Here is a 23306-nt window from a genome sequence, read left to right on the forward strand (position 1 = left end):
ATGTTTCTTAAAATAAAGGATAAAACAAATTTCATGGATAAATAAGCAGCTATGTATCATAGTACTGACATAAATATATTAAAATTTTTTTCAAAATATCATCTGAACGATGTTTAAAATCTGTCAATATATTAATGCCAAAATTTTTCCTCTCCCCCACCCCACCCTTTCAGTAGCCTCTGGAAGCCTTTTCCACCTCCATTTTTTCAAGGTTTTCAGATACACTATGTTTTCAAAATGCCATTTTAAAATTGTGAGTAAAAGGCATTCACATGGTTAAAACAAAACAAAGGAAAAAAAATGTCTCCCTGGAAATTAAAATTTGGGTGGAGGACAAGGTATTTATGCTCCAGTGCTGAGATCCAGAACTAATACTACAATGAAGATGATATCTTACCATCCTAAATCCAAGTAAAGGCAACAATAAATAAAGAAATAACAAATGAAATAAAGGAGACATTTTCACTAATGTTAGTGTCAACAAAATTTTAATAAGCCAGCTTGCTATTTCTAAGTGGCTTCAAGTCAATCAGAAATTCTGCTATTAATAAACATTACATAAATAAACATTTATGGGGCAGTATAACTAATATAACCTGTATTGAAAGCATGGGGAGCTGTCATATTATTGGCCTTCGACCTCAAAATTATAGTTTTAGCAGACCATTACAAAGAATATTTCAATAGCTCAAAAAGGCTTGCTACAAAAACAATGGTCATTATATTATAATTCACTAGACAAAATTTGTGTGCAATAAGACAGGATTAAGGACTTCATCTGAGGTCAATAATAGTACTAATCAAATAGGATTGCTGTTTTAGGACAATAACTGGTACATAAGAACTGTTTAATATTACTTCTATTAAACTGTCTCATATACTGATTAGTTACATCTATTAAATGTTTTAGACATTACAATTTGTCATATTTCATGTATGTTTTCTTTACGACTGCCATTCATCTTTTAACTCTATTCATGATGTTTTTTGTTACAAAAGTTTTAATATGCATCTAGTCACATTTACAACAGCTTCCTTTACTTATTACACTTCTATATCCTTACATCCAATAGTTTCAATAGAATCCCAAACTTCCTAACACTTCATGTCTTACTAGAACAATTAGTATCCCAATTTTACAGTTGAGGAGACCAAGGTATTTAGAGGTACAAAGGTTTATACAGGATCTTACAAAGAGTAACTATTTCAGAAATGTTTGGACCTAACAAGCAATATGTGTTTGAAGAACTTTAGGAACTTACAAAGAGTAAGTATTCAGGAAAGGCTGCTGGTTAGCCATTACCATGATCACCATTATTATCATCAAATGAAGTTTCATAATATTTCCTATTCCTGCAGTTAAGGATACACCAAATAGATAATTTTTAGTAAACTAATATTTTACGTCATAGAGTTTAGTTTTAACTAGAAACATGTCTCTCCATTTCTTTAAGTTTTTTATATCTTTCTATAAAGCTTCATACTTTTTGTGTACCTTCCACCTTTCTTAAATTTATTCATATGTATTTTGTAGTGTGTGTGGTAGTTTATATTGTTATTATGAATGGATTTGATTTTCCATCACATTTCTTAATTGGTCATTGGTGTTGTAAAGGAAAACTACGTTTTTTGTTGTATTAATTTTTTAATGATAATAGTATATTTTAAAAGAAAAGTAATCTCAGATTGAGTTGTTGTTTCTGTATTCAAGATTGTATGTTGAATGTTGTATTGTAGATTGTGTTGTGTAGATTGTGTTGTATTGTAGATTGTATTCAAGATTATATTTTATTCTGCACTCAAGATAACACCATGCAATTTTGTTTGCATGGATAGTTATAAGAAGGAATTAATTGAAATGAAAGAAACTGTATTTCTTTAAATGTATTAAAAGCAATTTTAATAGATGTTACAGGCTGAACTGTGTCCCCCCAAAATTCATACGTTGAAGCCCTAATTAACTCCCAACACTTCAGAATGTGACTATATTTTCAGATAGCTTTTAAATGAGTAATTACATTGAAAAGAGATCACATATGGGCCCTGCTCCAATATGACTTATGTCATAGAAAGAAGAGATACTAGAGGCAGACACGGAAGGAAACCATGTAAAGACACAGGGAGAAGATGCCCATCTACAAGCCAAGGTCTAACCCAGCTGAGACCTTGATCTTGGTCTTCTAGCCACTAGAAGTGTGAGAAAATAAATTTCTGTTGTTTCAGCCACCCAGTCTACGGTACTTTCTGAGGCAGCTCTAGCAAACTAATGAAATAGAAGCAAACAATTAAGTCTTTTATTTTTTTCTGGAAAATATAATTCTATGATTTTATTACATATTATGAGAACTCATTTTAGTCTTTCAACCTTTTACAGTGAAATGTAACAAATACATAGAAAGGAGTACACAATAAAGATGTACAGTAAGTACCCTACATACGAACGGGTTCCATTCTGAGAGCACACTCGTTAAATCCAATTTGTTCGTAAGTCCAACAAAGTTAGCTTAGGTACCCAACTAACACAATCGATTATGTAGTACTGTACTGTAATAGGTTTATAATACTTTTCACACAAATAATACATAAAAAACAAACACAAAAATAAAGAAAACATTTTTAATCTTACTGTACAGTACCTTGAAAAGTACAGTAGGACAGTACAACAGCTGGCATACAGGGGCTGGCATCGAGTGAACAGGCAAGAAGAATTACTGACTGGAGGGAAAGGAGGTGGGAGACAGTAGAGTTGAAGGATCGTCAGCAATAGGAGACCGGAGGGCAAGCTGCACGTAACAATGTACGCCAGACACCTGAACACCTGAACACCTGCACGTAACAATGTACGCCAGACACACCTGGACATGTGAACGCATGTTCACATCTTTGAAAGTTAGCAACTTGAAGGTTCATATGTAGGGGACTTACTGTACACTGTAGCTCAATGGATGCAAATCACATAAGGTATGCTCTTTGTATGGAAAGCAATTAAGATAGATATTAATAACAAAGTTTAAATTGAAATGCCACATATTTGGGAAATTTTGAAATGAATTCTAAATACCCTAGCTTAAAAATGGTTAGAAAATATTTTTATATTTAATGAAAAACTACCTTATCCAAATTTGTGAAATAAAGCTAAAGCTTTCCTTAGAGAGGAATTTGTATCTTAGAGGGAAAGGTGTAACATATATCTCAAAAGAAAAATGACTGGAAGTCAGCAGGCTAAACTTCTATCTCAAAAAAATAGAAAAATAAAAATTCATCAGAGTCTTATAATTTTAAAGCAATATGGATGGTAAAGAGTTTGTGCCATTATAATGATCGTATATCAAGCTCAATTTGCCAAGTTCCAAATACGAATTTTCAAAGTTTATTTGAAGAAAAATAATTCCTTATCACTGAAGGCAAAAGTGAAAAACACTCATTTCTCGCTAGAAAATATAGGCAATTATGAAGATTTTTTTGTCATTCTAGCTACACAGCTTATATATCTTAGCATTCTACTCATGATCTATGAAGAGTTGCAATGAAGAGGAAACTAGCAAAGGCCTATGACTAATAACAAATCCACAAAGGTAAATCAAAGCCATGTCTTTAATTAGTTCTATCTTGTGATAAAGTTGTATAAGAGGCAGAAGCATCCACGGGATTGAGGATAAATTGATAATGTAGTGTTTTCACCATTGTTGCTTACGTGTTTGTTTGTCTATTTATTTATGTCAGGCTGACATGAAACAATGGAATTAGACCACAGTTCAGAACCTATTCCAATAAATGGTATAATTTCAAGGTAAGAATTCCCAGAACGTCACATATAAGGAATTCTAATCAGTTTTGGAATATGTCACCATTGTATTAAGTGAAAACAAAAGGTTAAGTTTTTTAAAGTTCCATAATTTACACATTTGTTTTGTCTGAAAGTTTGTTCAGTATAGATATTTTAATTATATTAGCAATAATTTGTATTACAATACTATTATGAATTAGCAAAGCTTATAACCAAACCCTATAGATATTGAAGCTAAGAGGCTTTGTTAATTAATCACCTGATTAATTATAGCAGCATAATATAATTGTGCTCAAATAAAATATAAAGAAGGTCTTTACATGGCTCTTTTCCATTTATATGCTGAACATATTTATATAGGTCTACTGTTAAACATTATTCAAAGGGAGAAATATGAGAAAAAGATAACTTCTGAAAATGTAGCATCTTAATTGGATGTTAAGAGTTTTGAGTCTATAAAAAGGTAGTTGAGTGAATTTAGTGGCTAACGTATACTCATCACCGTACTCTCAGAAATAATCTGTTCCCATTTTAGATGAGAGAAATAAGTATTAGAGAAGTTATGTTTCTTTACCACGATCATAACACTAAGCAAAAAAACCAAAAACAAACAAACAAAAACAGTACTCAACGACAGTTTAAAATACAGAAAAGCAAATGATAAAATATCTCGGGTTACAACCCTCTGAGATGAGTTACATTCTTGTAGAGTTCAACAGTTTGGGGTTATGTTTATGCAACATTATGACAATCAGATGCAACCAAAGATTATTTTACTTGTTTGTCCACAGCATACTCGCAGAACATTGACACTGACAGAAAACTGGGGAACCATCCTGAGAGTTGGCAAGCTAACTACCTTCATGAACCATGATAAAGCAGATCTCCTGAAACTTTTGAGCAAGTCCAACTTTTCCATGGACGTACAAATGAGTCTGCTACAAACGTAGATATCTGAGAAAACTTTAATTTTGGGGGGGTCATTTGGTATCAACTAAACGGATTTAAAAGGTCTTTTACTTGTCGGTGAATCTGTTATTTAGTGGTGAGTGGCTAAATTCCTAAACGATAATTTATACAAAATTAATAGCTTCTATAAGAACAGATTGACTTGTATGTTGACACGAATTCATCCCACCATTGCCCATTCCAACCCAAAATAAAAGCAGTGATTCCCTTTATGTAGTGCATCTGGTAACTTTTAAAAATGAAATGAAAATGACTCCTGCTAATGTTGGATAATGAAAATATTAATAGTTCTCCTTGCAATGAGTCTGGTTAGCTGAAACCTGTGCAGTGCTTTGCAAGCTACTTCATTTTTCAACACTGAGCTACGGAAAAGTCAAGCAGCTAACAGAGAATTGTTAATACGTCCATATCTGTAGTATACTTACCAAATGTCTAATCTCCTAAAATCATATGAAACAATTTGTGTTTCCCAGTATATCAGTCTTCTCACTGAAAGTTATAGTTAAAAGAAAAATTTGAATTTGATCACTGCTTCCTGAGCACGTAAATCATTACTTATTCTATTTTCATTTGAATAAAGAAAAGTATAGGTTTCTAAGAAATTTGTTAATCAATGTAGTTTTCAATGTACTCATATTTCTTCTAAACTAGATCTTACAACTGAATGAGTTTGGTTCCAATATATAAGACAAAGGGCACCAGTCATCCTAGAAATGTCACATAGAATTGCTTCCTCACTTGCTCTCACTGGATAATATCATACACCTCAACAATTGGAAAGGAAAAACCAGCCTCTACCATAGAACCCACGTATAATTTTCAACTTTTCAGTTCTTAAAGGGGACTATCAAGGTGAGTTATCACACCTCTAAGATGCCAACACATTTTTAATTTTTACAGAAGTTTAATTTGAAAGGCTACCGTATCTCTAGCACATGAAAGAGAAAAAAGAAAAAGAAAACAGGCAATCAATCAATTTTAATTTGATTTTAAAATAGAAGTCACTTTTTAAAAAATATTGTTTAAATAGGGGTATGTGCAATAGGTGTGAATTTGGTTCATGAACTCAAGTGGAAGAAAAGTCAAGATATTATTTTTTTAAATCAAAACAATCTTATATGGTTTATTTCTTCTTGTCACAAGAGTGACAGAAAATTCTAACTTACTTCTGTATTATATTTTGGGGTGGGACGTGGTAGAGGCAAGGACCCTTAATGATCTCTAGGGATTTACTAGAGTCCCAGGGAGGCATATTTTATCCAGAAAACTTGAAGAAGAACTTTAAGTTTAGTGTGAACTGGTCACTGTGGGGATGTTCCCTGACCAAGCCCGTGTGTTCATTGAAGATGAGCTGCTTTCCTACCTTGGGCACTGGAATCTCTCACCTTATTTCCCAAAGTCACAGTCCTTGGTATTTGGCTCCCAGTAGCCAAATATCACTCCATCAAACATCTGGCCTTCCTCTGGGGTTCCATAGGGTTCTGGGCTCAATCAAAGTTTTACCATTTCTAAGACCTATAGCTTTAAGCCCATTTCTCTTGAGAAATTACCTTCATGTTGGGTTATTTATCCTTTTCAAATTCAAGCAACAGTCTCTTCTATCTTGTATCTGGAACAGGCATGAGATTGCAAGACTGTTTACTTGTAGTGAGGGTAGATGGGGGGTAATGTAAGGAGAGCTCAGACTTTTAAGAACATTAATGTGGTGACTTACCACCCCACTTTACCCCCCTACTTCACCCCCCACTTTCCCACAATAGGGATAGAAAACAGATTAGATTAATTCTTCCCTAATGGGACCACAGCAACAACAATAAAAAAATCCTGGACACTAATTTTCTTCTCATGAATATACCTTGTTGCATAAATTTTATTTAAAAAAATCAGAAAGATAAAAAGTGAAGTAGAACACTAATTGAATTTTCTCAATTTCCCCCTCAATAATTCTTTAGCCTTACAACTCTTCTATTTTGCAAATCATTCTAAAAGAACTAGAGAATATAGCCTTAATCACAATGATAAATGAGTAAAAGGAATAATTGTTAACAGCTCAAAAGGTATACATTTTATGACAAGTATAATACTGACTTCTCAAGAGAGGTATTTTTTAAAAATTTATTTATTTTATTAATTTATTTTTGGCTGCATTGGGTCTTCGTTGCTGTGTGCGGACTTTCTCTAGTTGCAGCGAGCAGCGGCTACTCTTTGTTGCAGTGTGTGGGCTTCTCACTGCGGTGGCTTCTCCTGTTGCAGAGCACGGACTCTAGGAACGTGGACTCAGTAGCTGTGGCTTGCAGGCTCTAGAGCACAGGCTCAGTAGTTGTGGCGCACGGGCTTAGTTGCTCCACAGCATGTGGAATCTTCCTGGATCAGGGCTCAAACCCATGTCCCCTGCGTTGGCAGGCAGATTCTTAACCACTGTGCCACCAGGGAAGCCCAAGAGAGGCATTATTTTCAATTCACTTCTTACTTAATAGACTATAAAGTACAACTCTAAAGTGGTTTATGCAATGAAAAAGTACTGCAAGTTTGGTATGTACCGCCTGCTGCACAAGAGTAATGTTCTGGGGCTTCCCTGATCTTTCAATAGCAACAGCCGGAAGTAGTTTCCTTGCTAGAAGCTCTTACTGTCATTTTACAACAGGCAGACTAGATTTTATTTCTATGATCTGAGTAGTGTGCTGTTATTCTCATTTAGATAAAAACACTGTCCAGGGCTTCCCTGGTGGCGCAGTGGTTGAGAGTCCGCCTGCCGATGCAGGGGACACGGGTTCGTGCCCTGGTCCGGGAAGATCCCACATGCCGCGGAGCAGCTAGGCCCGTGAGCCATGGCCGCTGAGCCTGCGCATCCAGAGCCTGTGCTCCGCAACGGGAGAGGCCATAATGGTGAGAGGCCCAGGTACCGCAAAAAAAAAAAAAAAAAAAAAAAACACTGTCCATATAATTATGATGTAATAAGTTAGGAAATACATTTCACAAATGATTTTCCAGGAAGTTATAACAAGAAATATCTGAGAGAAGAGTTTGGTGCTTATGAATTTCCTGTATCACTTCAGCCATCTTTATGAACTTTTTGTGCTCACTGTCATTCCTTTTCAAAATAAATAAATTTCAAATAAATATATATTATATGTGTGTATGTATATCCTTACCACCAGTATGATAATGAGGATAATATCATTACATGTTTTTATAATTTTAGTATATGTTTGTCTAAGAATCAAAAATTTCATAAATTTCTCTAGGAGGGAACCAGCTAATAGATTATATGATATACATTTTATAAATAAAGTAATTAAATTTCAGAGGGACTTCCACTTCCGGGAAGATATAGTGAATATACTTATCCCTGTTTCTCCAGTTAAGTACAAGTAAACTCCATGGACATTATATATAAAGCAAACACAAGACAACTGAAAAAGAAAAAGGCAAAATGGCAGTGGATCTCAGGGCCCAAGGAAAGACAAGGTAATTAATTCACTGGGTTTCCTTTTTACTTCATATATATCCCAGACTTGGAACAAAAGAACTCACAACCAAGAAACACCAATGGGCACAGATATGAAAAGCCCCAACAAAAGCTTGCTCCCTCTAGCCAAAGGAAAAGAAAAAGGATAGCCCAGCAAGATGGAAAGCTGTTAGGCAATAATCTTACTCCAGTCAAACACCACAGAAAAAACTTTAGCGCTACCTTCACCCCTGTTCTGTCAGTGGAGACCACATGGGAGCCTGGACTTCTATACCCAGCTGGCAGTAACAAAGTATCCCCCTCACCCCCATGCTGTTATGGTAGTGTAAGAGGAGGCCTATTAGAGAGACAGAACTTTTACCAGTAACCATGTCACACCCCTCCACCTATACAGTCAGTGGAGGCCACCTGGGGAGAAGTAAGGTGGCTTTGCTGCACCTCCCAGCCTGCAAGGTATCAGTGGAGGCCTAGTAGGGGGCCAGAATTCCCACTCCTGCCCATCAGTAATGAGGAGACTCCAATGTCAATGGAGGCTTAGTGAGAACCTAGATTTCTACTCATACTTTACCTTCCCCCATCCAAGCAGTGTCAGAGGAAGCCACCTAAACTAGAGGTTCAGAGATCCGTAAAATGTCTATTAGTCACTACAAGAAACAGAAAGGTCTCAAACTGAATGACAAAAGGCAACCAATAGATATCAAACCAAGAAGACAAAGATGTTGGAATTATCTGAGAAAACACTGAGAGCAGACATCCTAAAAATGCTTTAGTGAGCAAGTGTAAAGACACTTGAAACAAATTGAAAAGACAGTCTCAGCAAACAAGTAGAAGACATAAAGATGAACAAAATGGAAATTTTAGAAGTATAAAATACAATAACTGAAATGAAAATTACCAGGGACAGAGAAGGACATTAATTAATGATAAAAGAACCAATCCACCAAGAAGTTATAACAACCCTAAATGTGTATGTACCCAAACAGCATAGATGAAAAATATGTGAAACAAAATTTGACAGAAATGAAAGGAGAAGTACACAAATTGGCAACTATAGTTGGAAACTCAAAAGTCCCTTTTTGTACCATTGATAGAACAATTACACAGAAAACTAGAAAGGATATAGAACAAGTTGAGACATCAGCCACCAACAGGAGCTAATCAACATTTATAAGATATTCCACTAATGAACAACAGAATATTCATTCATTTCCAGTACACACTGAACCTGTAACAAGATATGTCCAAACACTTGACAACCAAACAACACACTTCTAAATAATTCATGGGTCAAGAAGAAATCTCAGGGGAAATCAAAAAAGCACACTGAACTGCATGAAAACGAAAATACAACATATCTAAATTAGCTCAATACAGACAAAGCAACACTAGCGGGAAATGTATAGCACTAAATGCATACATTAGCATAGAGGAAAGGCCTCCAATGAATACTCTAAAACCTTACCTCAAGAATCTAGAAAAAGAAAAGCAAAATAAGTGCAAAGAAGCCAAAAGGAAGGAAATACTAAAGATAAGAGCATAAACAATGAAAATAAAAACAGCTAAAAAAAATCAATGTTGCAAACAGCTGTTTTTTTGAAACAATCAACAAAATCAACAAACCTTTATCAAAGGTCTAACAAAAAAAGAAGGAAGGTAAACATAAACATCAGTAATGAAACAAGAGCTATCACTACAGACCCTGTAGACATTAGAAGTTTAATAAGAAAATATTATGAACAATTCTACACACAAAAGTTTGACAACTTGGATAAAATGAACTAATTCCTTAAAAAAACACAAACTAGCAAAATACAGTATGAAATGGAAAATATGAATAGCCTTGTAACTATGAAGAATTTAATTCCTAATTAAAAATTCTCAAAATAGAAATCTTCAGGCTGGTTTCACTGGAGAATTCTACCAAACATTTAAGAGGAATTAACACCAATTCTACATAATCCCTTCCAAAAAAATAGAAGCGGAAGGAAGGACTCTCAAATTCATTTTATGAAGCAAATATTACTCTATACCAAAACAAAAACAGTACAAAAAATAAAAGCCACAGGTCAATATCCCTCATGAACATAGATGCCAAAATCTCTAACAAATATAAGCAAATAGAGTTCAGCAACATATAAAAATAATTATAAACCATGACCAAGTGAGGTTTATTCCAGCGATGCATAACTGGTTCAATATTTAAAAATCAGTTAATAAAATCTACCACATTAGCCCATTAAAAGAGAAGAATCACTGCATCATATCAATTGATGCCGAAAAATACTTGACAAAGTTTAACACTCATTCATAATAAAAACACTCAGAAAATAGGAATTAAAGGGGGAAATTCTTCAACTTTATAAAGAATATCTGCAAAAATTATAGATAATACTATATTTAATGTTAATAACTGAATGCTGCTCTTTAAAATAGAGAATATGGCAAGAATGTCCATACCAATAACTCATAATCAACATAGCGCTGGAAGTTCAAGCCTGTGCAATTATACAAGAAAAGAAAATAAATGGCATTCACATCAGAAAGAAATTTATAAATAAAACTGTGCTTTTTCATAGATGACATGATTTTCTATGTAGAAAATTTCAGAAACTCTACAAAAAACATATCAATAAAAATTCTCCTAGAATTAATAAGTGAGTTCACAAGGTTATAGGTATGTCTTAGTCCATTCAGGCTGCTATAACAGAATTATCTTAGAATGGGTGGCTTATAAACAAACAGTTCTAGAAGCTGGGAAGTCCAAGATTAAGGCACCAGCAAATTTGTTGTCTGGTGAGTGTCGTCTTCCTGGCTCAAAGATGGCCATTTTACCTGTGTCTTCACAAGGGAGCTCTCTAGGGTCTCTTTTATATGAACACGATTTCTGTTCATGAAGGTTCCACCTTCATAACTGAATCAAATCAAAGGCTCTCTCTCCAAATACCATCACACTGAGGATTAGATTTCGATATATGAGTTGAGGGGGAGGGGGAGGACATCAAATATTCAGTCTATATCAAGGTAGAATATAAATATTTTAAAAATCTATTTTATTTCTATATACTAGAAATGAACACATAGACACAATTTAAAAAGTATAATGCCATTCACAATCAATAAAAAAGAAAATACTTAGGAGTAAATCTAACAAAACACATACAGGATTTGTGTCCTGAAAAGCTATAAAATGCTGAGTGTATAAATCAAAGAATATCTACATAATGGGGAGACATATATTGTTCCTGAGTTGGCAGATAGTAAAGATGCCAATTCTCCCCAAATTGATCTATAGGTTTAAAGCAATTTGTATCAAAATCTCAGCAAGATGTTTTATAGACATAAGATTACTCTAAAATTTATATGGAAAGGCAAAGGAACTAGAATAGCTAAGCAACTTTGAAAAAGAATAGGATGGGAAGAATCTATCTACCTGATTTTGTGACTTATTATAAAGCTATAGAAGTAAGACTATTTGGTTTTGTCAAAGGAATAGACACATATATCACCGGAATTGATTAGAGAATCAAAAAACAGATCCACACAAGTATGCCTAACTGATTTTTTTTAACATCTTTATTGGAGTATAATTGCTTTACAATGTTGTGTTAGTTTCTGCTGTATAACAAAGTGAATCAGCTATATGTATACATATATCCCCATATCCCGTCCTTCTTGCGCCTCCCTCCCAACCTCCCTATCCTATCCCTCTAGGTTTTTGATAAAGGTACAAAAGCAATTAAATGGAGGAAAGATGGCACTTGCAACAAATAGTGCTAGAGCAATTCAACATTCATTGGCATACATGGAAAAATGAACCTTGATCTTACACCTTATATAAAAATTAACTCGAAATTGATCACAGACTTACATGTAAAATGTAAAATTAAAAACTATTAGAAAAAAATAGGAGACATTCTTTGGGACCTAGGGCCGGGGAAAGAGTTCTTATACTTCACTCCAAAAGCACAGTTCTTAAAGGGGAAAGTTGATAAGTTGGACCTCATTCAAATTAAAAATTTTTTCCCTCTGAAAGATCCTGTGAAAATGATAAAAAGTCTACAGACTGGGTGAGAATTTTTGCAAACCACATAATTAACAAAAGACTAACGTCTAGAATATATAAAGAACTTTCAAAATTCAACATGAGCAATCCATGTAGTAGTGATGGAAATATTCTGTATCTTGACTGTTCCAATGTCACTATCTTGGTTGTGATACTGTACTGTAGTTTTACAAAAGGCTACCATTAGGGGAAATGAGGTAAAATGGTACATGGGATCTGTGTTACTTCTTAACAAGTACATGTGAATCTACAATGATCTCAAAATAAAAAGTTTAATTTAAAAAATTAAGGCTCAAAAATGTTAACTGGTTCTGAAATTGGCAAGAAAGATGCCCTAGCTGTTTCTTCTGAGTCACTCTGCCTGAGTTAATCAGACTTAGAATATAGTCATTCCTCAGTATCCACAGGTAATTGGTTCCAGGACCTCTGTAGATACCAAAATCTGAGAGGTTTCTCAATTCCCTTTTATAAAATGGGTAGTATTTGCATATAACTTACCTACATCCTCCCATATACTTTAAATCATCTCTAGAGTACCTATAATACCTGATACAGTGTAAATGTTATGTAAATAGTTATAAATACAATGTAAATGCCATGGAAATAGTTGCCAGTGAGTGGCAACATTTTGCTTTTTGGAACTTTCTGAAATTTTCTTTTAATATTTTCAATCCATGGTTGAATCTGTACATGTGGAACCTGTGGATATGGTGGGCCAACTGTATAGCACAGAACCTAAACAAAAGCTTGAAATGAGAGAAGTAATCAGGAAGAAGGGCTGATGGTTCTAAAACCGGCAGATCAATCAAGAGAAAAAGTCAAGGCAGAAGCAAGATCAAGAATAGGAGATCTCAGTCAAAAAGTAAAAGCAAAATGTTGTTTCCTGCCTAGACTATGGGAAAGCCAGAAAGCAGAACATTTGGAAACAGAAAATTGCCTGGGAGTTTCAAATACTTGGCTACCTTGCTCTTGATGGTACATAACTTACTTCACTTTTCACTGGTTCAAAGGTTAATTCCTACGTAACAACTACCTCTCTCCCTCCAGGGACCAGTCTGTTGAGAAATCAATTAAGAGGGACTTCCCTGGTGGCGTAGTGGTTAAGAATCCACCTGCCAATGCAGGGGACACGGGTTTGAGCCCTGATCCAGGAAGATCCCACATGCCGCAGAGCAACTAAGCCCATGTGCCACAACCACTGAGCCTGTGCTCTACAGCCTGCAAGCCACAACTACAAAAGCCTGTGCACCCAGAGCCCATGCTCCGCAACAAAGAGAAGCCACCATAATGAGAAGCCCACACACTGCAACAAAGAGTAGCCCCCGCTCACCACAACTAGAGAAAGGCTGCAGGCAGCAACGAAGACCCAATGTAGCCAAAAAAAAAAAAAAAAAAAAAAAATCAATTAATGAACATTTATGCAGAGCCTACCAGAAATATTTAGCACTTGGGAAAGTCATTGCATAAAATCTGTCCTGAAGGATTTAAAAATGTAATAACAATACAAGTGCAAAATAGTTTATTATAAGTAATACCATTAATGAACATTAAGTTCAAGAGTAAATAGGTTTGCAGGATAGCACATTGAGTTGTTCCACCACTTATGAGCTATGTACCTTTGCACAAACTTTTGAATTTCTTTGAGGTTCTCAGCTTCTCCATTAATAAAATTAGAATATTTTAAATATACAGTGGTTTTATAAGGATCAAATGAGGTGACAGACGTTGATTACTTGTACAAAAGTCAATAAAAATCAAGTCTACATGTAAATCTCATGTCCCAAGTCTACATTATAGAAGGAAAAGATCATCAGGTTAGAAGATATTTGACTAAAGCTTATCTTCTTGTATTCTGCAATTTAAATTGCCTTACAATCTTAAAAAATAAACAACTACATTCATCACATTTCCATCTTAAAATATAATGGTGTGCTTTTTGAAACCAGTAAATCTGCTTTCTTTTTTTTCTGTACCTATGAAAGGCAGGAGTTTGCCCAGATCCACATCTTTTAGACTCATCCTGATTGAACCTGAAATATATACTGGACTTCCTAATGGAAATATCAAATAGAACTCCATTACAAATTTGAACAAGAAATTTATGGAGAAAATGATCCTTATGAGGCATGTCATAATTGTAGGGCAATTGACTGAGTCCTTGATTTTTCCTAACTCTAAGCTCAATACTATAAAGAACCAAAGAGGTATTCATGTTAATTTCTAAGCCCTTTTATTGGCACACTTACTCTATTATATATTTATTTATGGTATTTAGATTCATTGTTAAAAAGTCAAGATACTTTTATTGTCATATACAAAAGCCTATATTTGTAGATATATACATTTTATAGATCACTTTAGCAAAAGTGAAACTATTCTAAAAATATATATATAAATAACTGTTAAGTGGCAGCCTGGATGGGAAGGGAGTCTGGGACAGAATGGATACATGCATATGTATTGCTGTGCACCTGAAACTATAACAACATTGTTAATCAGCTATACTCCAATATAAAATAAAAAGTTAAAAAAACCCTGTAAGGTATAATTATAAATATTTAGTGCACACAGAAAGTTTGTTTCATGACAAAACAATACAAATAAAATATTCCAATCTGTAATGTGAATATAATCAGATACTTTTCATCAAAGCAAGGTTATTTTAGAAAACATAAGACATCTAAATACACTATCTTGCAATATATACGTAGATGTCTTTATTTTTTCCTTAGAAACCTACATAATCTGAAATCAGTAATTCAAAGCCAGCCTTTTGTGATTTTAATTTTAAAAAACTTTAAAGTAAGTTAAATAGAACCCACAGGTGACATATATGCAGCATGTCTTATGAGTAGCAAATCTCAATTCCACAATTATATTATGTATTCATCTTTATTTTATTTGTTGTTGATATCAAGATAGCTATTCACCATTATTCTCAAAGAGTCATTTGCATAGCATGTTATCTCCCTCCCATCCCTCACTCTGTCTCTCTCTGTCTCTCTACTGTGCCAATTATTTGTCAGTTTTCTTGGCCATTTAAACAATCAGGTTGGGGGTTCAGTGTTCTCTTCTACTTTGGGACTGGAGAGGTTTAATTAACAAATTTCTGTTTTACTCTCTAACCATTTGATTTACCTCTGTAGCTTTATTTCATTGTTCTTTTCTTTTTTTTTTTTTTTCCTGGGGTGTGTGGGCCTCTCACTGTTGTGGCCTCTCGCGCTGCGGTGCACAGGTTCCTGACGCGCAGACCCAGCAGCCATGGCTCACGGGCCCAGCCGCTCCGCAGCACGTGGGATCCTCCCACACCGGGGCACGAACCAGTGTCCCCTGAATTGGCAGGCGGACTCTCAACCACTGCGCCACCAGGAAAGCCCTGTTCTTTTCTATTTTAAGTTGAATTCATTATGCCTTTTTTTATTTGCTAATAGGTACTATTAAGACTATAAATTTGCACACCACACAGGATTTAATTTGTGGAATTCTTGGTCATTTTGAATCAAATAGTCTGTAAATTTAGCTTGAATTATTTGAACTCAAATTTCATAAAGTAAATTGTTGCTTGTTTGATTTTTACATTTTCTAAACTTTTTAAATTTCCTGAGCTATAGATTGGGGTTAGTCAGGTAAAGAATATATCTTTTGCTATGAATTTTTATTTTTATTTCATGGTAGCAAGAAATGTGGCCAAATGAGCATCAATTTTGGAAATATTTTGCAACTTTCTCCATAGCCTAATGTATGTTTAATGTTTGCAAATATTCTATAAATCTATAAAAGTTATTCTCTTGGGCTTCCCTGGTGGCGCAGTGGTTGAGAGTACGCCTGCCGATGCAGGGGACACGGGTTCGTGCTCCGGTCCGGGAAGATCCCACATGCCACGGAGCGGCTAGGCCCGTCAGCCATGGCCGCTGAGGCTGCGTGTCCGGAGCCTGGGCTCTGCAATGGGAGAGGCCACAACAGTGAGAGGCCCGCGTACCGCAAAAAAAAAAAAATAAAAGTTATTCTCAGTAGGGTACCGTGGTCACTTTACAATACATATAATAAACTGAATTTGCTAATCTTCTTGAATAATATCTTCTATATATTACTTAGTTTTGCTGTTGTTTGATGTATTACTTTTGACAGAAATATGGTATCATTGTAGATTTGTCAAATTGCCCTTGTATTTTATAATTCATTTTTATTATTTTGTATTTGTTTTTGAGTCTCTTATATGTATTACCCAAAAGGTTTAAGCCCTATCTTCTGATGGACTGCTACGTTTAACAATTGTTTTTCTATTTGGTGCCTTAGTCTCTAAATAACATATTACTTGATTTTTTAAAAATCATTGAGTTCATTTTACCTGGTACATCTTTGTCTATTCATTTGCTATAATAGCTTCATCTCCCTAACTGACTTCTCTTTGTCATTTTAAGCGTCTCAGAGCTGTGTCATCTAAATTTAAGAGCCCCTTTCAAACAGGAAAAGCACCTCTGGTTTAGCAGTGTCGAGTCCTGAGGCTTCGATGGGCTTTGTCTGGCTCTTCTCTCAGTCCATACCCGTATCATCTTTCCCTCAGCCCCACAGGAGAAAATTCTCACTTAATCTAAACAACTGTTCTCCCAGATTTATTGAGGTTACAAACACTGAAGCCAAGCAGAGGGGCAGAGGGGCCCACATGGACCACCTCTTCAGCAAACCGTCTTCAAGTATCCCTGTCTATCAGCCTCCCTAAGGGGAAGATTTTTGTGAGGTCCATAGGCAGCAATGTCTCTTTGCTCTGAAACAAATTTCAGTTTCGATATTTCTGTTCTGAATTTCTCTCCTCTGATTCCTCCCTTACTCCATTTCATTTGTTTTACGCACTTTAGAAATACATCAAAATGGCTTATTTACTGATTGTATCCTTTCCTGCTTCCCAGGATTCTTATATGGACTCACTTTTTTGCACATACATTTTTCTGTCATTTCCATGAAATTTGGACTAAACTCATGTTAAACCTGCCATCTGAAACCTCAAGTCAATATTCTAAGTTTTGTTTCCAGCTATGATTTTCCACATAGATATTGGGAATATTTTTTGCTCCAATTTTCATCCAGTTCTACCTGCTTCCACAGATTTGAATGAAGAAATGAGCATGTCCCAATATCAATAAAACAATTCTTATAATTTGTAACACAATCAATTCCTTGTCACCCATTTAAAGAAGACCAAAAAAAAAAAAAAGTCTAAGGTTGTAGGTGAGCAAAACTTTCCATTAAAATACAATACTGAACAATGTTATAGCAAAGCTAAACAGAATATATTTTTATTTCTATACAGGATAGTTTGAATTAAACTTATCAAACAAATGTGGCACAAAAGGGGTTTATACAGTAACCTGGAGATAATTAAGCAGTGCAGCATACTGGTCACCAGCATATGGTCTAGAGGCAGACCGCAAGGGCTCCTATCTCAAAGGCACCATTGGTTAGCTGTGTGGCTTTAGGGTTAACCTCTCTGACAATTACTTTCATAATCTGTAAAATGTGAAAACAGTGTCTCCCTAATAAGATAAGAGGTTTAAATAATATATGAAACACGTAAAATAAGAACTAGGCTATAATAAGTGCTCAATAAATATTTCTTAAGATTATTAAAATATGTTTCTCAAAAAGTATAGAGGTAGCACTGACCAGAAATACAGACCATATATCCTCTCAACTTTAATTATTCCAGTTATAAGATTCTCTGGAAAGCTATGTCATAGTGAGTAAAATATTGTTATTAGGTACTCAGTACAAAAGCTCAAGAAAAATGACTGAACTCTTTGTCTTGGTCTTATTTGCAATTTGTCTTACTTTCTGTCTGGTAAAAAGCAGAGCCAGAACTGATAGATTTGGTCAGTTCAAAATTTGTTGTTGATTTCATATCTTATGCCACAGTAAAATGATTTTATACTGATTTTATATGAGAAACTTCTCAGTTTTTGATTACATAAAACTTAAACCAAAAAAAAAAAAAAAAAACTATGAAGGAGATTAAAGAGTCAGTGCTAAAGCAGACTCAAGCAAAAACTCACCATCTGTAGCAGGAGGACTTCTTAAAACCCAGGGGTGTCTTCTTACCCAACTGTCAACACCAGGAATTACGCCAAGGGGACAGATGCTAAAATTGGAAAGTCTCATCTAGGGCATGACATCAGAGCTCTACAATTTCTCTCTAAAAAAGCATCAGTAATCACAACGGCATCAAAGTATTAAGGAGAAAACAAAAGCACCCTCCCTAATGAAGAATGGCTTCCATTAAATAGTTATACTACTAAAATTCTATTAACAAAAATGAACATATTGGTTTGTGGGATGGGAAGTAAAATCTGTATTGAACTAGTTTCCAAGAGACCAGGAGGTATTTTTTTAATCATTGGCAACAACAGGGAACATATGATCAATCAGGAAAATAATAATAGCAGAAGCCATGCTAAAAATAGTTTCCAGTGACAGTGCAGAGTTGAAGAAAAACAATAAAGAAATCTCTCCTGCTGTTTTAACAATACAGAGACAGAGACCTGATAATGAGAACTGATAACTCAAAGACAGCAGTCAGAATTAAAAATGAAAAACAATCTATAATTAATACCATTACATGGGGAATTTATGATCCAGAAACACAGAAAGCCTTCAGTAAAACCTATTTCAAGCTTACTCAAGTATTGTTGAACCTGGATTTTTACTCCCTTTAGATTTTCACTTCTATCAGAGGAGGAATTTGGCTTTTAAGATTTCATAATCTTCAGCTGTTTGACAACCAGGCTGAATCTGAAACTGTACTTGCTGACTGGGGCTTTAGTTTCTAAAGCAGAGCTCGCAAACTCAAAGAGTGTCAAGCAGGTAACACGAATGAGTGAGGTCAACAGTCGGAGGACTGTGGGAAACTGGAGAGAGAGTGACCCAGGGACAGAGAATGGCTGCTATTCAGCTTGGCACAATAAAGCAAGCCTGGTATTGTTGAATCTCATTTTTCAAGAAAAATTTTGAAAATCCATACTTCTATTTGAATCTCCAAGTTATATAAGTGTTCTTTTAAAAAAAAAAAAAAAAGAAATATCAAGCATTATTTTAAAACTATGGGCATCATATACATCAATAAACTAAATCCAGCACACAGATTGCCAGATGGTAATCTCTAGAAAGGTCTCCATTTTAAGTAAACCTCATAAATGTAAAGAAAACTGTTTTGTTTGTTTTGCTTTGTTTGGGAAGTATGACGATATAGCCATGCAAGCTGAAAATCATATGACTTTTTACATGAAGATAAAGCCCTGTGATTTGCAAATTCTGTTCAGTTTTTGTAAGTAAAAGATCTAAACTGGGTAAGAAAAACTGGATTATAAAGCTTTATTCAGCACCCCAATATCAGAAGTAATTCTAGATTCTCTAGAAATGAAAGGAAAAATGACAAAAATCTAGCTCTTATTTTATTTCTAAAAGGTAAAAGAACAATATAAATTTCTACTTGTGTTTTAGGTGACAAGAAGCACTAAAGTAACCCAGACCGGTTATTAGCTTATTCAGTGTTTCAGAGGAAAATAAAATCATTAATAAGGACTGTGTTTTAAGGAGATAGGAGCTACTAAAGACAGCTCTATAAAAGACTCAAATAAATAAATCCTCTTTTCTCTTTAAATATATGAGTAAAAACAAACACCACCAATAAAAATAATCCAAAGAAAAGAGTTAATAAAAGAAGTACCATAGGTGAACATTTTGTCAACTTCAAATTTTACTTCCCTCCAGGAAACCCTTAGTATCCACTTTTATTTCATTTCATTCTAAGGCAAATTGATAAGGAGATTTTCTTCCCATCAGTCAGTCTTTCCATTTCTACACTTCACTGCTTCTCATTTCTATTTACAGAGAAGAAAACTCACATACATGCCTATAAGACACAATACCATATTAGTCAGTTGCCAAACGCAAATGAAAATACTGAATTATTTCCCCAATGTCAAGATAAAGGCAGAAAGAACATATTTGTCAAAGGATACATTGAAGATTATATCTTGAAGTATTAGCCTGAGTACTCTTCAGTATATTTTTATGCGCATTCTCCCCTAAGACTGAAATACGAGGTCCCGTGAATTAAGAGGTTTTCCACTCTGGCCGGTGAGAACAAGAACTCTCCCTGGCCATTTGTGATTTCTGGTTACTGGTCCCTCTAATCTTTTTCAGTGGTTCTTTCCCTCACCTGGGGTAGTTTCCCCATGCACATGAGCCTGAAGACTGTAGACCTCAGCAGATCTCCAAAGGTCTGTCTCTGTGCAGCTCTCTCCTCTGGAATATTCTTCCACTTTCATCTGTCTGGGCTCCCAGTTCCTTCCCTTCCCTCAGGGAAACCCCCAGGCCCCACCTGGTGCCCTCTCCCTGCACTGCAGTCTGGAAGCTGTGCAGGCATTAAGCAGGGGCAGTCGTGGGCTCACCTCATTTGTTTTTTGTCTCTCAGGGATCACTGCCTTTCCTTGTCTGATATCCAATGTCCTGACAACTGTTGTCTAATACAGTGCATTCCCTTTTTAGATGATTCAGGCAGGATAGTATACTTTGTCTCTGTCACTCTGTTTGCATAGAAATTTTGGGGGTTTTTTCTTTCACATGTATAATTTTAAGAGTAAGAGTCTGATCTTTCCTCCCCACATTCATTACTCTTTACAGTTTCTATTCCCTTGTTAAATACACGCATTGTAAACCCTCAGAATTAGTAAGTGGTACTAGCATAAGTTAAACAAGCATGGCTACAAGCAGAATCCAATGTTAGGTCTTTCTGTTTTGTTCTGTTGCTTTTTTTTTTTTTTTTTTTTTTTGCTGTACACGGGCCTCTCACTGCTGTGGCCCCTCCCGTTGCAGAGCACAGGCTCCGGACGCACAGGCTAAGCGTCCATGGCTCACGGGCCCAGCCGCTCCACGGCATGTGGGATCTTCCCAGACCAGGGCACGAACCCGTGTCCCCTGCATCGGCAGGCGGACTCTCAACCACTGCGCCACCAGGGAAGCCCTGTTTTGTTGCTTTTTACTTAGGACCAGTGACTCCCTGCCACTTTCTCCCACTCTAAAAAGGCAAGATACGCTGGCAGGAAGGTAATGGCTTTGAGTGTCTCTTAGTTTTGAAACAGGCTCTGGTTCTAGACATTAAAATGACCTGCATCAAGAGCTGCAATAATTAACTTTATGAGTTATTATACCAACAAATGAATGACAAGTTCAGGAAAACTCTATATAGTTTACAGCAACAAGAGAGAAAGAGAAAGGCACATAGGAAAGAGAAACTGCAAGAATGATTCAGAAGACACTGCAAATTTCCAAAAAATAATGCCATGTACATTGTACACACTGCCCTAGGACATTTATGGGGACACAGTAGCCTTCTCCTAACAGTCAAGAATTATAACTTAAAATTCATAATTGAGCTTATTATATATTTTATTGTATCAAATTAAAAGGATAGAGCTAAAATTCTAACCAGAATACCCTTCTGTGAAACAGTCCAGGAACTGTCACTCAAAATCAAAATTTCTCAGTTTTCTTTTGCTTCTCTTAAAAGATATTATGGAGGAAAATGTGAAAGATACACAAACAGTGACTTTTTTCAGAAAGTTTGACTATTCTGAAGGAAATAAATATTAAAATGATAAATAAATGAAGCCATCTATGATAATATATAAAGACAAACTAAATTCTCAGAGCAATTAGCAATGTGTCTACATATGCCAAGTTCTGCTTTTAAAATGGATTTCTTAACATTCAAAGATATTTTGTACTTACATCAATAATTCAAGCAAATTTAATTAACTATATCCCCGATGGAAACAAAATAATGTAGGATTTTACTAAGCATATTTCCAGGGTTTCCCTTCATGCTTGGAGAAAAGCTGCCACATAATTATGTCTCCTCTTACCCTGTAAGGCTGATTGCCTTACAGTCTCTGGTGGTTTGTGTCAATAGGAACACAGATTAAGATATTCATTCCCGTGACCTGGAGACAGGCCCACAATGGGGTGCAAAGTCCGGAGAGCTAAAGCCAATGCTATTACTTGACTGAACATAAACGGAACCTGCTTATTGAACAACGTGAATTTGATGTGAACAGGAGAAAAAAGCTTCCTTTTTCTCTATTTTCTGCCTTTTAGTTCACTCTGTTGGATCCTGATTCTTCAAAGAATGACAACATCTCAACTTTCAGGGAGAGAACAGTCCCTTTATTGATCATTACAATTCACTTTTACTACTAAATGGCTCAGTCTTGTCTAAAATCAAACTTCAATGTCAAATTTAATTTTTGTTACTCCAAATCAGCAGGGGCATGTGGTCTGGTCCTTCACTCTCTCCATCGCCTCCCTCACCCTCTTTCCATCCGCTGGTTCTGCAAAATTGGAAAGGCCAGTGGGAGTAGTGATTAGAAGCAGAGGACTGAAACACTGACACCTCTCTAGCTCCGTCTCGTTTAACACAAGCTGGTTGTCCTGTTCTCCATTCTAGCAATCATTAGTTGCTGGTTCTTTCATAGGAGGGGTGTGTGTGTGTGTGTGTGTGTGTGTGTGTGTGTGTGTGTGTGTGTGTGTGTGTGTGTGTGTGTAGGCACTTCACAATTTCTTATAATTGGTGTTTCACTAATTCACACTGCCTTTGTGTGGGGTCAGGGGCGGTGAAGGGGACTGTAATTCCAGACCATGGGGAATCAATCATCCCAGATTTTCTTAACTCCCTCCAGCAAAAAGCCCTCTTGGGCAGGATTCCCTCAGGGGAGATGAAGCCCAGCCACTTCCTTTGGTATGCAGTGAGCTTTTGGCAAACTAAGGCATGCTTGCCAGGCAAAATTCAAGATACATTAGCCTTTTTCAGTCATGCAGAACTCTGTCATCTCAAGCATCGCCAGTAAATTTTCATGAATTTCCATGAATTTAGAAAATGGGAAGCAAATATTAGTTTATATAAGAGGTGGATTTATCATAAACATAAGGTAGTTTAAGCTCAGGGCCCTTTGGATGGGATCCTTCCA

The 23306-nt window shown here is 35.7% G+C and overlaps 1 protein-coding gene across 5 annotated transcripts in view; it reads right to left on the reverse strand.

The window, feature by feature from the left end:
- Positions 1-23306, reverse strand: part of KCNJ3 (potassium inwardly rectifying channel subfamily J member 3) — a 179097-nt gene that overhangs the window by 121080 nt on the left and 34711 nt on the right. The window contains exon 3 of one of the 5 annotated variants that reach the window (XM_067741894.1): positions 22353-22670. The exons of the other annotated variants lie outside the window; for them this stretch is intronic. Within the exon in view, the coding sequence (XP_067597995.1) occupies positions 22600-22670 (71 nt within the window). The 3' untranslated portion in view covers positions 22353-22599. Of the gene's footprint in view, positions 1-22352; positions 22671-23306 lie in introns of those variants that run through there. 5 annotated transcript variants of the gene reach the window in all.

The sequence above is a fragment of the Pseudorca crassidens genome, chromosome 6 (assembly GCF_039906515.1).
Source record: "Pseudorca crassidens isolate mPseCra1 chromosome 6, mPseCra1.hap1, whole genome shotgun sequence".
NCBI lineage: Eukaryota > Metazoa > Chordata > Mammalia > Artiodactyla > Delphinidae > Pseudorca > Pseudorca crassidens.